The sequence below is a fragment of the Podarcis melisellensis genome (genome assembly GCF_964234715.1).
Source record: "Podarcis melisellensis genome assembly, chromosome: 2".
Taxonomy (NCBI): Eukaryota; Metazoa; Chordata; class Lepidosauria; order Squamata; family Lacertidae; genus Podarcis; species Podarcis melisellensis.
The window spans coordinates 106964840-106980190 of NC_138529.1; the positions used below are offsets into that span (position 1 = coordinate 106964840).

At 48.4% G+C, this 15351-nt stretch overlaps 1 protein-coding gene and 1 long non-coding RNA gene across 2 annotated transcripts in view; one reads left to right on the forward strand and one right to left on the reverse strand.

Moving 5' to 3' along the window:
* Nucleotides 1-15351, forward strand: part of PPP1R18 (protein phosphatase 1 regulatory subunit 18) — a 43204-nt gene that overhangs the window by 1893 nt on the left and 25960 nt on the right. Inside the window, exon 2 of the mRNA XM_081902283.1 lies at nt 1069-2717. Coding sequence (XP_081758409.1) covers nt 1098-2717 — 1620 coding nt within the window. The 5' untranslated portion in view covers nt 1069-1097. The remainder of the gene's footprint in view (nt 1-1068; nt 2718-15351) is intronic.
* LOC309365384 overlaps nt 8177-15351 on the reverse strand; it is a 34619-nt gene continuing 27444 nt past the window's right edge. The window contains exon 2 of the long non-coding RNA XR_014166084.1: nt 8177-8688. This is a non-coding gene — a long non-coding RNA (uncharacterized lncRNA). The remainder of the gene's footprint in view (nt 8689-15351) is intronic.

Below are 15351 nucleotides of genomic sequence, written 5' to 3' on the forward strand. Positions count from 1 at the left end.
GGGAGCAAAAAATATTGCCCCCCAAACTATATCCCTGTTATCTGAGATTAGTTTCCACTACTCGGTACGAAAACCGCAAGACCTGCATGTTTTAATTTAGATCAAGTAAGGAGGATGGCCTGTCAGCCCCTTAGCCTGTGCACACGCTCGCCTCTTCAGATTAGTCTGTGCCACTGTTTAAATCTGGATTAAACAACCTGGAATAATTTCACCACCCCTGGTTTATTACTGCCTGTCACCATTAAGAATTAAAAAGCACACCTGCAGCATTAATAGCCATTGAGTGGGGCTTCAGAACAGTGGTACATAGGAGCTACCTTATTATGAATCAGGCTCTCCAGGGTGGAGATCCTCTTCCCCATCTCTTTAACCACTCTGGCCTCGTCCACAAAACCATGGCTGCAGCATGCCACACTGCCCACCCCCTTTCTCCTTCCTTCAGTGGTGTGGCGCCTGAGCTCCTTGCGTGAAGAGATCCACGTGGAGAGCTGTCACCGCCCCAAGGCAGGGGAGGCAGCATATGGTGTGGGGTGTGTGTCTGGGTGTGAGCCGGAAAAAAAGATGAGTGGATTGCGTGCAGGGAAAGAAGGCAACTCCCAGGTGGAGCTCCTCGAAAAAGGGCTTTCCATCTCCACGCCCCTTCCTGAACGGACCCTCACAGTTATCCTTCCTTCCCAAGTTCCTCCATTTTCTTCTTCATCATCTTCCTTCCCGGAATCTGTCTTGCTCCCCCTTCCTTCTTTCCCAACCCTCTTTCCTCACTCCTTCCTGCCTAGCTAACCCCTTTCCCTTCATGCCTTCCCCCCTCCCTCCTTCAATCACATCCCCATTCCCTTTCTCTCCCTCTCACAAGCCTTTTCCCATCTACTCCCATTTTGCTATTCGCCTTCCTTCCTTCTCCCCCCTCCTCTTTTTCCCCTTCACTTCCCATTTTATTCCTCTTTATCACTCTTCCTCCTCCTCAGAGTCTTTCACTTTCCCCAACTTGCTCTCCCTCCCTCTTCCTCCTCTTCTTTCTCATCCCTGGATTTCCCCGTCTTCTTCTCACGTTCCCTCCTTCTTTCCCAGGTTTCCCTCCCCGAGCTCCTCAGGCGAAGATGTCTTCTTCAGCTTCGGCTCTGCCGGAGTGGAAGCTCCAGCTCCTGGAGCGCCGGCGCAAGGAGGAGGAGGAGACCCGCCGGCGGGAGCGAGAGCAGCAAGACCGCATGGCCAAAATGCCCGCCTGGAAGCGGGAGATCATCGAAAGGCGAAGGGCCAAGCAGGGCTCCGGCACCTCTTTCTCCGAGTCCGGGGGGCCAGGAGGGACCGAGAGCGGCGCAGCTCCGGCTTCCAGCCCTCCGCAGCCCTGCCAGGAGGGGGAGCCGGAGAGTTCGGTGCTGCAGGAGAAGATCGGCCCCATCCACCAAAACCCATTCATCCAGCTGGAGAAGCGGCGCTACAAGGAGTCGGAGAGCGACCTCGCCAACGCCAAAGCCAAGCAGATCGTCGACCTCTACGGGCAGATCCCGGGCGTCCGCACCTTGCGTGCGGACAACGTCATCATCATCGAGACGGTCCCGGGGGCACCGCCGGCGCAGCTGGCCAGCAGCCGGCAAACGGGCGAAGCCAAATCGGGGAGCGTGGAATCTCTCAATGAGCTGCTGGCTCGGCGCGGGGGTAGCGTGACCGAGATCCGCGCCGGGGAGGTCTTCATCGTTAAGTCGGCCTTGAGCCGCAGCGTGGAAGACCTCAATTCGGTCGGCCGGGCCGAAAGCCGGGGCTCGCTGCCTGAGCAGCACCGAGGGAGGGTCAGCAAACTGCTGAGCCACTTCAGCCAGGAGGGCGGCAACATCGGGTCGGCGTCTCCGCGCCCGGTGCGGTCACTGAGTACCGAGAACCTAACGGAAAGCAGCTACATGGCAAGGAGGCCGGCCCGGGTGGCAGCGGACCCCAGCCCGACCCGGAAGCACTTTGACAGCAGCCCTCCGCGTGACCTTCCCGGATTGAGCCCGCCTGTTCCCTACACTGTGGCATCCTATCGCAGCCAGTTTGAATCCAAATCGAGCAGCGGCGAAGGCTGGCCGGACAGCCCTCCCAGGCGCTCCCCGACCGGGAGGAGCTGGGGGCGGGAGGCTGCGTCACCAGAGAGAAGCCCCAGGAAGGACAGTGTAGATTCGGAGGCCGCTTTTGAGATCCAGCCGGCCCCCCCGCCGGCTCCGGTGGCTGAGGACGATGTGCAGGGCAAAGCCTTGGCCAACCTGCGCCTGCACTCTCGGAACTCCTTTGTGGTCGTTCCGCGCCGGGCCCCGTCCTCCCCACCCCCAGAACTCAAGCAGGAAGCCAGCCCTTCTCTGTCTGCTGTCAAGCCCCCAGCCCCCACTTCCTGCTCCTCGCTTCTCCCAGACGCGGAGGAAGAGCCGCCCGAGGCTGCAGAGGCCATGAGGCGTGGTGTGGGGAGCGGTGTCGCCAAGGAGGACGTCCGGGTGGGGGGCTTGGCCCGTGCCTCGTCCCCCCACCCGGCCGTGCAGCGCCGCAGCGGCAACACCATCACCATCAACCCTCGCAAGGCCCCGGCTGCACCTGTGTCCGTGGTGGAGAACGGCATCGAGAGCGACACTTCCTCGGCTGCGGCGCCCATGAAGAAACGCTACCCTACGGCCGAGGAGATCCAGGTGATCGGTGGCTACCTGTCCCTGCAGAGGTCCTGCCTTGCCAAGAACGACCCACACCGGAAAAAGGTACACACACCTGGCTGGCTGGGCTGGGCCTGGCTCAGTTTTGCAGGACCTCCTTTGCTTCTCTCGCCACTGCCCCCTTTTGAGTTTGCTTCTTGCAGCCTTAGTTGGCCCTGCCTGCTTTCTAACTTAGGTGTTACTCTTTCATCGTCTTCCTTCTCTCCCAAATTATCCTCCAATTCCTTTTGTTTTCTTTTTCCTGCTTCCCTCCCTTCTTTCATTACTTGGTCCTCTTTACTCATAGCTCTGACGCAACTGGAAATAGTCATGTAAGGAATTGTACCGAGGCAACTTAGCTGGTTGAAGGGTGTGGGGAGCCAGAACCTAACCTGGTGAGCTAGGCCCTGTTTATGATTGAGCCTTCCAGTAGCTTTTCTTTTTACAAAGTGCAGAATGCTTCGCTATTCCCGCCGGTTAGGTCACTGCTATTCCCATTTTACAGATGGAAAAATGAGGCCAAGGAGATGCAGCTTGCTCGAGGGTAGACGTATGTCTGAAGGGATTTGAATTCATGCCTAGGAAGCTGCCTTATACAGAGTCAGGCCATTGATCCACCTAGCTACGTTTTGGCTACACTGACTGGCAGCCGCTCTGCCGGGGATCAGACAGGGTGCAGGGCTCCCATCCCTTTCTGAGGATGGCAGGGATTGAACCTGGGTCGCATCTTTTTCAGGCAAAAGTGTGTGCTCCACCCACTGAGCTTCACAGCCTTGCAGGCCCTAGGCTCTAGCTCCGAAACACCCTAGCTTTCTTTCAGCTACTTCCTCTTGGTCTTGAGCATTCCTTTCACATTAGGCATAGTGATGTGAAGGCCTTTTTTTGTTTTGTATATTAAAAGGTGCACTGTATACGCAGTAATTTTACTCATTGCCTTGTAAGGCAAAACGTTTAGCAGGATCAGCTGTCTGTTGGAGCACTTAGTCCTTTTCTCTTGTGCTTTTTTTGTCCCCCTTTCACTCTTTCTTTATCTCTTCCCTCCACCCCTTCTCTGAATTTCCTCACCTTCTGCCCTCAGCCTTGCTCCGACAAACTGCTGCATCCTGAGAATTGCAGTCGCCTTCCCCTGCCTTCCCCGTGCATAACTTTACATGGGAGCTGTGGCTGTGGTTTGATGTTGACCAACAAACTCTGGACAAAAGCTTGGAGTGTTTGCACACTAAAAAAGCACTTTTGAGCTTCTCTTTCTACTGGTGCCATGCCTGGGTGTTCTTAATGGAGGACAGAATGCAGAACACTGTCTGCAATGTGTAGGGTTATTGTTGTTGTATTTTTACACTTGTTTGCAGTTGTTTTTGGTTTTACAGATGGATTTAAGACTCTCATTTGTAAATTACCTTTGGCTATTTATAGACGAGTACCCCAGGAGAGCCCCACTTACAGGCTAGGTCCCCTGTTGGGCTGGCTGGGCTTCACAAGCTGCAGACCCGAAATGCAAATCTTCTCCCGGTTCAAAGGGGGATCAATATCACAGTTGTAGTTAACATGCAATTGCTTGTTCATCTGAAATTTCATCAGGAGTTGGCTGTGATCACTTGATTGCAACCACTGCCAAAGGGAGAAAAGCTTCCCCTGTGAAGGATAGGGCATCCTTTTCTCAGTAAACACATTTCTACAAGACACTTGCTTCTCTGTTTCTTCACATGGTGGTCTGGATTATGGGTTGTGTGTGTGTGTGCTCAAATGTGTCTGCGTGTGTGCAGATTGTTGTGACTCATAGCAAGAGATGTTCCCATTTCCAGTCATTCTTAATATCCGAAGAGCAAAACGCCAGCAATTTCTGACTTTTGCCAGTATATGTTGAACCCGTCAGGGTATCCAAATGTCATGCTTGTTTTCCCATCGTTTAGTTGTTCAAAGGACGCTTCTCATGCCATGGATACGAATGTCAAAAAAACACAAGCTGCACACCCACAGATGTTTCTGGTGTTTCCAGTTGGGCCGTTAAAAATCTTAAGAGTTACTGGTTAATGCCAGCATTTACCAAATTCTGACATTGACCACAACACACACATATGTCCTTGTTTGCATGTAACAATAAGCTAGGCTCTCTGACATATCATGTTTTCAGAGAATCAAAGAAGGGAAGATTACAGTCAACGTAAAGAGCTACGGAAATGGCTATAGTAGCAGCAGCAGCATACTTGCATGCTGTAAATGGAGCAAGATAGGACATGTCAAATCCAGAGGAGAATCTTCTGCACAGCTTCTAGGTAGAGTTTAATGCAGCCTAAAGTTTCAGCTGTGATTTGGGCCTCTGAGGAACAGGGTGCTTTGTGAATTACGGAGGTGACTAGTTGTCTTGAGCCATATCCTGGGACCTGCTCTCTGCTTGGACTAAAACACACACAGAAACCAAGCTGTGGAAAAGGAAAAGAATCAGGTTGGAAGGGACATTGTCACCTACTAAAGCAAGAAGGTCCCATAGCCATGATTTACTTCTTCACCAGGGACAAGACTCAACACTAATGTTTTCTAGCGTGCCAACACCTGAAACATTAGAGTCCCCAGCTGCCAGTGGTGCAGTTTTCTAATATGTGATACATATATGAAATAGGTCTATTTATTTGCAGAATGGTCACTTTCCTGCTCGGCTGGAAAAGACTGCGCAGAGCAGCTCACGAATGTCAGTGGCAGGACAGTCCCTACCCCTAGTCTTAAAAGTCTCCGGGGCATGACACAAAAGGAAAAAAGGACTGGGAGGGAGGAGGAAAAACCTAAGTTCATGTGCTGTGTCTTAGGTACAGAGCTCTTGGAATGCAAAGAGTTCGAGGAGAGGAGGAACCAAAAGTTGCTGACCTTTGAGCTGGTGGAGAGGATCTGTAGTCCCTCTGCTTGCTTGCTTGCTTGCTTTCTCTCTCTCTCTCTCTCTCTCTCTCTCTCTCTGTCATAGGATAGAATATCTGGTGATAGTTGGCAGTTGACAGGATCCTGTTGGAGCTGCTCTGTGAGATCTGTCTTTGTTTTTTATATATATATAAATATTTATTAAAGATTTTCTCAATACAATAGTAAAAACAAACAAAATGACATATAATTTTACAATAGCCATATTTTCTTCACTTCCTTGGACTTGCGTTCCAAGTTTTTCAAGCTTTACCCAGCAATTTATCACCTTGTTTCAATTCTTATATTCTAATATTCCAATATTGTGTCCCTAATTTTAGATAGTTTTACCCAAACCTTAAAAGCTTAATTTTAGCATAATATTTATCCAAAAGTTATCTTTTCTCATATTTTCATTTATCTTCATATTCCTTTTAACTAGCTTAATGGTGCCATATTGTTAATAATCTTACATCTTTCTTAACATTCATACAATTTACAATATTTTTGTAGATAATCCTTAAATTTCTTCCAGTCCTCCTCCACAGCCTCTTCTCCCAGGTCTCGGATTCTGCCATTCATTTCTGCTAGCTCCATATAGTCTATCAGTTGCATCTGCCATTCTTCCAGTGTGGGCAAATCTTGGGTTTTCCAGTGCTTGGCGACAAGTATCCTTGCTGCTGTTGTTGCATACATAAAGAATGTTCGGTCCTTCTTTAACACCCTCTGGCCGACGATGCCCAAAAGAAAGGCCTCTGGTTTCTCTGTGAGATCTGTCTTTGAAAGAGGGGGCATATTCACGGCAATAATTCCTTGGTGGAGGGCAGGTCCTCCAGAGCTAAGCGGCAGCAACTTTCTCCTCAGGGCCTCCCCTGTCTAGTCACCCTCCTGTGTGTCTATGGAGAGGAACCTATGAGCATCCAGGTGTTACAAGACTACACCTGGAGGACCACAGGTTCACCATGCCTGCTCTATGGCATCTGCACTGCGGCATACGCTTCTCTTTGAGTGGGTGCAGCTTACACAAGATGGCGTCGCCTGAGGCTCTATGGTGTGTGACCTTGGGTTTGTGGTGTGTGTATCTGTGGAAGTGCAGTGTTCAAAATTCGCCAGGCGCACTTTGCACCTGGTTGTCGGCCACTTGCGACCATGTGAAGGTGCCAGGATGGCACCTGACGTCTCCACCATCCGGAGGTGCGTCTCTGGAGATCCTTGGATCTTGACTGTTTTCACACGCTAGCAACACATCCGGTAGAATTCTACGTGTTATATTTTATCTGCGCAATTTCAGGAAACAAAAAGCCGTATTGAAAAATACGACCTTCGAACCGTCTGCCCCCAAAATAGGAACTAGGCATTCTGTTTTGGCTATTGCAACCCTGGTTTGGTGCTCAGCTTATATATCTGAATTTCTAACACTGGCAGCCACACTTACTTCATTACACCAGTATTTTCAACCTTGTGCAGCGCTGGTTTATGGCCCTTGAGAGGTTACCACAGGGCAATCTGGCCCTTGGGCATAAGAGCTTTAGCTGCCTGTGCCATAGAGGAAACACTTCAGGCATAATACAGTGGTACCTCGGGTTGCATATGCTTCAGGTTACATACGCTTCAGGTTACAGACTCTGCTAACCCAGAAATAGTGCTTCAGGTTAAGAACTTTGCTTCAGGATGAGAACAGAAATCGTGCTCCGGCGGCGCGGCGGCAGCAGGAGGCCCCATTAGCTAAAGTGGTGCTTCAGGTTAAGAACGGACCTCCAGAACGCATTAAGTACTTAACCCGCGGTACCACTGTAAATGCCTCCCTTGCTGCCATGGAGATAACTTCCTGCTCCTCTGGCCATGTCAGTGGAAGAGTCCAAAATGTGCTGCCCTCAAACGGCACCCAAAGTTCACCACTTGAGACGGAGTCTTTGTGAGTCGGTTGGCCTCGAAAGCATCTAGTTCATGCTGGAAGACATTACACACAGAAGCCTTAAGTTCCCTCCCACAAAAGCCCTTTCATGCTAGTTGCCCTATACTACGCTTCTGGGGTCATTGGATGGGCCCCGAACAAATGTAGTAGCCTGTCTCTTCAGTGCATTATAAGGGAGTTATTTAGCCAAATTGCCAGCTACGTGCAAGGCATCCAGGCTACGTCTTTGTTGCCGGGTGCCAGCGGCATTTTCTGCAGCCAGCTTCAGAAATGCTACCCAGTTCCTAGCCACCCATAAGCACAGACATCTGCCTCCCGGCTTATTAATGCTGTCCTGCCATTTCCAACGTCTTGCACAACATTCCCCCAACGTGGGAATCAGCGACTAAATAGCAGCTTTAAGTCTCGAGCAACTTAGCTAAATACACCCTTTACGGGGATCCTTTGTCAGCCTTTAATTATCACTCATTAAGAAAATTCCTCAGTTCTTCTGTTACTCAACTCCAAGCCATTAGTGCTGGTGTCCGTAAGGAACATGGGCTTTTGAACCACATCTGCCCCACGTTATACTACATTAAGTCAAACGAGGTTTAAATTGACTTAACATTCTTGGTTTCTCAAAAGGAACTCTGGGAATTATATATTGTATTCAAGGGCTGAGAATTCTGCTTCAGTCACCAGCCCCATTGCGGAATGGAGTTTCTTTGAGAGGGAGACTTGGCGGTTTAAAAGGGGTAATTACTTTTTAATTAACCGTGATTTAGTTTGTTAAGGTTTTCACAATGGAAGACTGCAGTCCCTTATTCTGCTTACCAACTTCCCTTCTTCCCAGACTAGGGTGCTCTTGCGCATTGATGTGCAGAAATCCACCTCCAGTGCATGGAGACAGACATTGTCAGCACCTAATGTCAGCTACAGTGACTGATTGAAAATTTGACAATGCTGTGGACTTTTTGAGCTTCAGGTACCATCTCAAAACAGACATAAACCAGCAGCTGAGATCCACACACAGTCATGAGAAGGGGAAGTCAGTAAGCTTTGTCTCCTCCCCCCCCCCCCCCCAGTGTGCATGGAAGCATTTTGTGGCCATGCGTGCGGGAGCTTCTCTGAATTCCGCCCAGTGTTTGCTTGAAGAAACTTGCAGACTCGCATTCCAGAGGTCATTATGGCTTCCAGGTCTGTGAGGGCTACATGGCCACTTTCAGCTCCTGCAGATGTTGTTTCCGTAGGCAGGGCCTGGGAAAAAAAACCACAGAAACTTACAAAGAAGCAAAAAGTTCAAGAATTAAAGCCAACTCAGGTTTATCCTTGCCTGCTCTGTGAACTAGTAAATGGAGCATTCCTCTGCTATTATCACCCAAGCCTTCTTGTTCATCTCCACAACAGAATAATCTATGTCTGTGCATTGTTTTTAAAAAAAACATTTTTATTTGATTTTACAAATACAAGGTTATTAAAATCCAAATATAAAGCCATATACAGAGATTCCTCTGAATCTCGTGACACCCCCCACCCCTCCATGGGGTCCAATTTTGAACATTTACAACTGCATATTCTTCCATACTATTTTATATCAATCCATATTGTCCATGATATTTATTAGACTACAAGTGAAATCAAAATCCTGCCAGTGTTTCCATCTGCTTACAGTGGTCTCCTAAATAACTTATAAATTTTCCCATTCTTTTATAAAGGTTTTGTCCTCTTGGTTTCTGAGTTTTCCAGTCAGTTTTGCCATTTCGGCATCATCCACCAGCTTGGTTTGCCATTCCTCTCTGGTAGGGACCTTGTCTTCTTTCCATCTCTGAGCTAGTAGCATCCGGGCGGCTGTTGTTCCATACATAAAAAGTCTTTTCTGCTCCTTTGGAATGCCGGTGCCTATAATTCCTAATAAAAAAAAGGCTTCTGGTTTCATGATGATATATAGTGTATGTGCGTTTTATATCCCCTCATGCAATGCTCTGCACCTTGACTGAACCTTCTTCATTCTGATGGTCTGGCTAGCTTGGGTGAGTTTGGCATATAGATATCCTACCTCTGGTTTTACTGCCATGCAACATCTCTCACTCCCAATTTCTATGGTGTTCAGAATTTCAAAATATTGCATGCCGGTGGTGGGGAATCTGTGGCTCTCCTGATATTGCCAAACACCAATCCTGTCATTCCTGGTCATTAGCCATGTTGGCCGAGGCGCCCAACTCCAGTAACATCTATAGGACCACAGGCTTCTCATCCCTGTCGTACTGTTTAGGAAACAAAGTGATCCCCATAAAGGCAGACAATATTTCTAGGAACCAGAGCTGACTCTATAAAGTTACAGTGTCATTCTACTCAAGGCAACTGGCACATGTAGGTGTAAATTCTATTTTTTGCCGTTAAATGGGCACAAGTTATCCTGATCGCAATCTCCCCTTCTAACCTGTGTGTTTTGATCCCCTCCCTCGCCATCCGACATACTTGTTTGCATTTCACCCAAGCCTGTTCACGACATCCCTCGGGAGGGAAATTCCAACCCTGCCTTTTCATCCATCGCTGGACTCTTCTTTTCCTTGTCTTCCTTCACAAAAAGCCCTTTTATCGAGTCTGATTTGCTGGAAGCAGCTAAGCCTGACTGGAGTCCTCCCCACCCCACCCTGCCGCTTCATTTCTTTGGCCTGAGCTATTGCTGTTGGGCTCCGGTCCAGGGCTGACACAACGGCCTCTGAGAGGAAGCGAGGCCGGCTGACATCAGCTGAAAGCAGCGACTGGCTTGCCCTCAGCCTCCTCCTTCCTCTTCTGAGCGAGCAAATCTGTGAGAACGAGCTCCCAACTCTTGCTTCCTTGCCTGGGCCAAAGCCCCAGTCAGAAAAGGGAGCTGGGCTACAGGGCTAATCTGATTTCTGGTGGGGGAAAGGGCAAAGATGTTACAAATCACCCGGCAGAAACTTTGCTGGGGAAAACAGCCATCCGAAAGATGGCGTCCTGTGGTAAATCAGAAGGCGACGAGCTTCTTGTGGCATTAATAGACAACGGCTTATTTCAACACACATGTTCATTCGGATTTTTAAAAATCCACATTCACCCACTCACAGAACTTCCACTGTGAGGGTCACAGTTTGCTAAACTTTTAACTTGTTTTTTAAACTGTCTGACATGGCTGTGGGGATGATTCAGTCCCACCACACGTCCAGCAGATGAAGATTCCTGTTTCTCTCTCATTTGTCTTGCACAGAGAAGGAGAGTAGGATGGGGACATGGGGAGCTCCTGCAGCCTCCCCACCTGCCACCATGGCAATCTGTCATGCTGCCTTGATGAGTGGAGGGGAAGGAAAGAGAAACTGCTGAGCCTCTGCCCCTGTGGCAGAGTTGGATCATGCCTCAAATATTTGCTTAGAGTGAAGAAACGTTGCTAAGGGGGCGTGCGGGCAGTTCCAAAGAGGGCTACATACTTCACAAATGGAGCCAGTGTCTTGAAGAATTGTGGGCCATGGAGAAGTGTCAGCAAATGCAGCGTTTTCCCTCATGGCTCTGCAGGGATAGGAGAAACTGCACCGTTCAGAAGTTGCTAATGTGCAACGGCACCTGTCAGCAGCATTCAGTCTTTCCAGACCCATAAAGTACTGATATAACCCCTATCTGCGACTTGTGACACAGATTTAATTTTGTGGGTTAGATGTGTGTGTGATTTACCTCCACCAGCCCTAAGCCTATTTCTTATCTCCCCTATTCCCCTTCCTTTTGCTCACCTCTCTCTCTGCCTTTGTCTCCAACATATACTTGTAGCACTGTTGATTTGGAGGAGAAACACAAAGACATTAGGCTAGCAACTCATCCACAAGAAAGCTCCATGATCCCATTGGTGGAGCATGTGTGTGTGTTCCATTGGTGGCGCATATATATATTATCGAGTCATCAGATGTCTCTTTTTACTCAAGAGTCACCCAGACCTATAGATTACTTTTTGCCGTAGCGTCACAGGGCCACAAAGAACAATGTAATGGGCAACCTGATCACAGAAATCCTGTCAAGTTCATTTCTCAGGAAGTGTTTATAGGACCACAGCCCTGATCTGCAACTGTATTGACGCTTTCCTGAGAGTAGTGCCATTGAGCTTAGCGAGGCTTACTTCTGAGTAAACATGTGTAGGATTGCACTGGTTTTGTCCCTTCCTTTTTAATTCTTTTATTCCTAAGGCGCCATTTGTTAATTACTGCCATCCACTTTGTGGCTCAATCCCAAACTTTTTGGCTTAAAATTTATAGCCTGGTGAGTTCAGTAAGACCTATGTCCCCAGTCAGCATGCTGGTAAATGGGGCGTATTATTTGTACCCACACACACACACCGCAAGTCCTTTGTGTGTTCTTTGCAGACATATTCCAGCCTGTTAGCCTAAAACCATTATACTGTATATAAAGAGAAAAGCATTTTGTTGACTCTTGGAACAGGAAAGCTCAATCGTTTTTCATCTCCCTTTTCAGACGTGATCCAATCATCCTTATCCTCACACTGCTGTCCTATGCACAGAATAGTCTCAGTTACAGTGGTGCCTCGCAAGACGAAGTTAATCCGTTCCGTGAGGCTCTTCGTATAGCGGTATTTTCATCTTGCGAAGCAAGCCCATTGACAGCTTAGCGGATTAGCACTATTAGTGGTTTAGCGGCTTTTAGCGATCAGCTGTTAAGCGGCTTATCAGCGGATCAGTTGATAAGCAGCTTAGCGGCTTAGGGAAAGGGGGGGAAAGGGGGGGAAACCCGCAGGAACTCGCAAGACATTTTCATCTTGCGAAGCAAGCCCATAGGGAAATTCGTTTTGCGAAGCGCCTCCAAAACGGAAAACCCTTTCGTCTAGCGGGTTTTCCGTCTTGCGAGGCGTTCGTCTTGCGGGGCACCACTGTAGTTCACTGGGGCTTATTCCTATATAATCGTACATAGGATTTCAGCTTTAGTTTCTCTTTTCTCACTGCTGCCCATCCCTGACTGACAGTCAAGTACAATTCTGTGGATATCTATTTAGCAAGGCCCCATTCAGTTCAGTACAGTTTATCCCCAGGTAATTCTGTACAATGTAGATCTTTCTTTTATCTCTCTCTGGGACTGCCCTTCTCCTGGTTCCAGCTGCCTCTTTGACAGATGCAACCCGCAATGCGAGCAAGAACACAGACAATACACAATTTTCCACACCCTGCCTCTGTAGTGGCCCCTGCCAGCATAGGATTCTGGGGATATTTTGTTGAGTTCCCTCCTCCTAGGCCCTGCGGTTTTGGCTGCATCTCAAAACCCCTTTTGTCTCGTTCTGGCTCTAACGTCCTGCCAGCTGTAGCTGGCTAAGGGGCTGCTGGGCAAGCACAGAGAGGATGCCAGGGTGAGCGATGACAACACTCAGGAAGTTAGGAGTGGTGGAATTCCTTGCTGTTGCTAACAGAGAAGTGGGTTTTCCCCAGGGCCTTTTGCAACACCTGGGATCTTTATGTACAGAGGGCATGTGCTCATGCAAGAATCACATACCCACCCACTCACATGCTCTCCCTTTTGCAAAGCACTTTGAGAAGGAGTTTCAGGGGCCTATGTGCATAAATTAGCACAGGCGTGGGAAACCTCTGGTCCACTGGCCAAATTAGGACCTGCCCAAAGTGGCCTGCAGGGTGTTGGAGGAGCTCAGGATCCAGTCTGCTGGCTGGATCCTGAAATGAAGCCTTGCAGAGCGTGATGGTGGCATATATTGCTTTTGACCAATTACGTTCAGCTATATGGGCCATTTCAGAAGCTGGCAACCTTAATTCTATCACCAGCTCTGGACAAAAAATAGTAATTTAAAACAGGGGAAATGGCTAGACTTCCTATCTTCTGCCAAGAGGCTGATGAGGGAATTGCCAGTGTCCTGAGTCCTGTGGCATCTTAGAAAGTTTTCTGTGCATTTGACAGAGGAAAAAAAACCCCTAGCAATTCTTGGTTTATTGGTTTCCGGCTTCGTGACGAGTCAATGGTGGAGGTTCAGGCAGGGGAAAGCCAGGATTTATGAGGCAAAAATCTTGGCAGTGTTCCCCAGTGGGTTCTGGGGAGCTCATGCCAACCTGAAAGGCAGAGCGGGTACGACCTGGGAGTATCTCCCTGCCATGGATGAGCCTCCATCTCCGGCATGATTTGTGCTTGGTTTCTCCATAATTCGGACAATTGGTATTAATCAAGAGGTGCTCCTGGACTGACATGTGCCAAAGGGCTGCAATCTATCAGCTGCCAAAAGGATTGGGCTTGGCTCTTTGGAGTTTATTGTGGCTTTATTTTGCTAATTTGTTAGTTGCCTAATACAGGGCAGTCTCTAAGGAGACTTACGATCAAGCTTAAAATACATACAAAATAGTTAAAAACAACCATCAACAATTAATGACCATCAAAATTAAATCAATGCATTAAAAAAAAAAAAAAAAAACGAAAACGCCAGCCTCCGCAGGAAACAAGCAAACAGAAATCTTTGCAGCAACTGGCACAAACTAATCCCCTTCATCCAAATGATGAACTAGGCTCTTTCCCAGGAAAGCTCATACTACAATAAATGTTGTAGCCTTTAGGATGCAAGAGGGTTCATTGATGTATTTGCTGCAAGAGTCTAATAGGCTTCTTAGCCCCTCTTAGCTTTTCAGTGTTTCCAAATTAGGTTATAATAAAGATGAGTGGCCTGGAGAAATAGAGTGAGACACTTAATACTGCATGTACAAGATTACGTTTTGTGTTTAATCCAGAGCTATCACCAGGGTGACCAGCTGCAAGAAAGGACAGGGTTCCTGTACCTTTCATAGCTGTGCCAATTTCCCTCTTCCATATAGCTATTAAAAGGCACAGAAGCCCTGCCCTTTTCAGTATCTGGCAACACCAGGTTCAGTAGTCAACTAATACAGATTATAATCCTCACTTTTACCCAAAGGCAGGTGAGAAAAGGGTGGGAACGGCCCACCCTTTCTCTGTTTAAAAGAGCATTAACGGGTAACTAATACACACTGGATGATCTGTTGGGCACACCCTTAAGAGTAATAATTTCTACTATGAAATAAGCAGAGAAAAGTGACAGCAGCAGCACAGAATAGCAGGCCTAACAAAACAGTGAGAGAGTTACTCTACCAGAGAATTGGTAGGTGTCAAGATTGCCAGATGTGATGGTGACTAGCTTAGGTGGCTTTCGTTTTTATTTTCAAAGGGCTGTTAAGCAAATTCACGTGGGACGAACCTCTCAATGGCTATTTGTTGTGGTAATTAAATAGACCCCTCATGTACAGAGGCAGTATACCTCTTTCCAGAGGAATTTTGAAGGAAATGGCTCTCCTTGTACAACAAGATGGCGGGGAGCCAGTGGCCCTCTGGATGTTGTTGGGCTCTGTTAAAAAAATAGCTAAGGGGGCTCTCAAAAAAGCTAATGAGGGTGGGGCAGAACCCCTCTTCCCTCCCTGTAATTCAGTCCCCGAATATAGCTGGTTTGGGATGGGCAGCCTGAGAGCCAGACCAACGGTGACATTAGCTTAGGTGGGTTGGTCTTACATGGCTGGTTTCTTAGTTTTTCAACAAATAGGTGTGGGTGGGCCTGATGCCAATAAGGGACCATTTCCACACACCACAGGCCTGATCCAGACAGGAACCCTCAAATCGGCTATTTGTTTTGTTTTGGTTTTTTTAATCAGTCACAACCGTCAGACTCTCTGCCTAGTTTGACCCTCAGTAAACAAAGCAGCCTGGAAACCAGCCAGTCATACCAGTGGCTTAGCGTGGGGGGTGCAGGGGGGGCCGGCCGCACCGGGCGCAACATCTGGGGGCTAGGGTTAGGGGGCGCAAATCCACGGGTTAGGGGGTGCAAATAACTTGCCTTGCCCTGGGTGCTGACAACCCACGCTACGCCACTGAGTCATACAGTGACAGAGAGAGATAGTGAGGAGA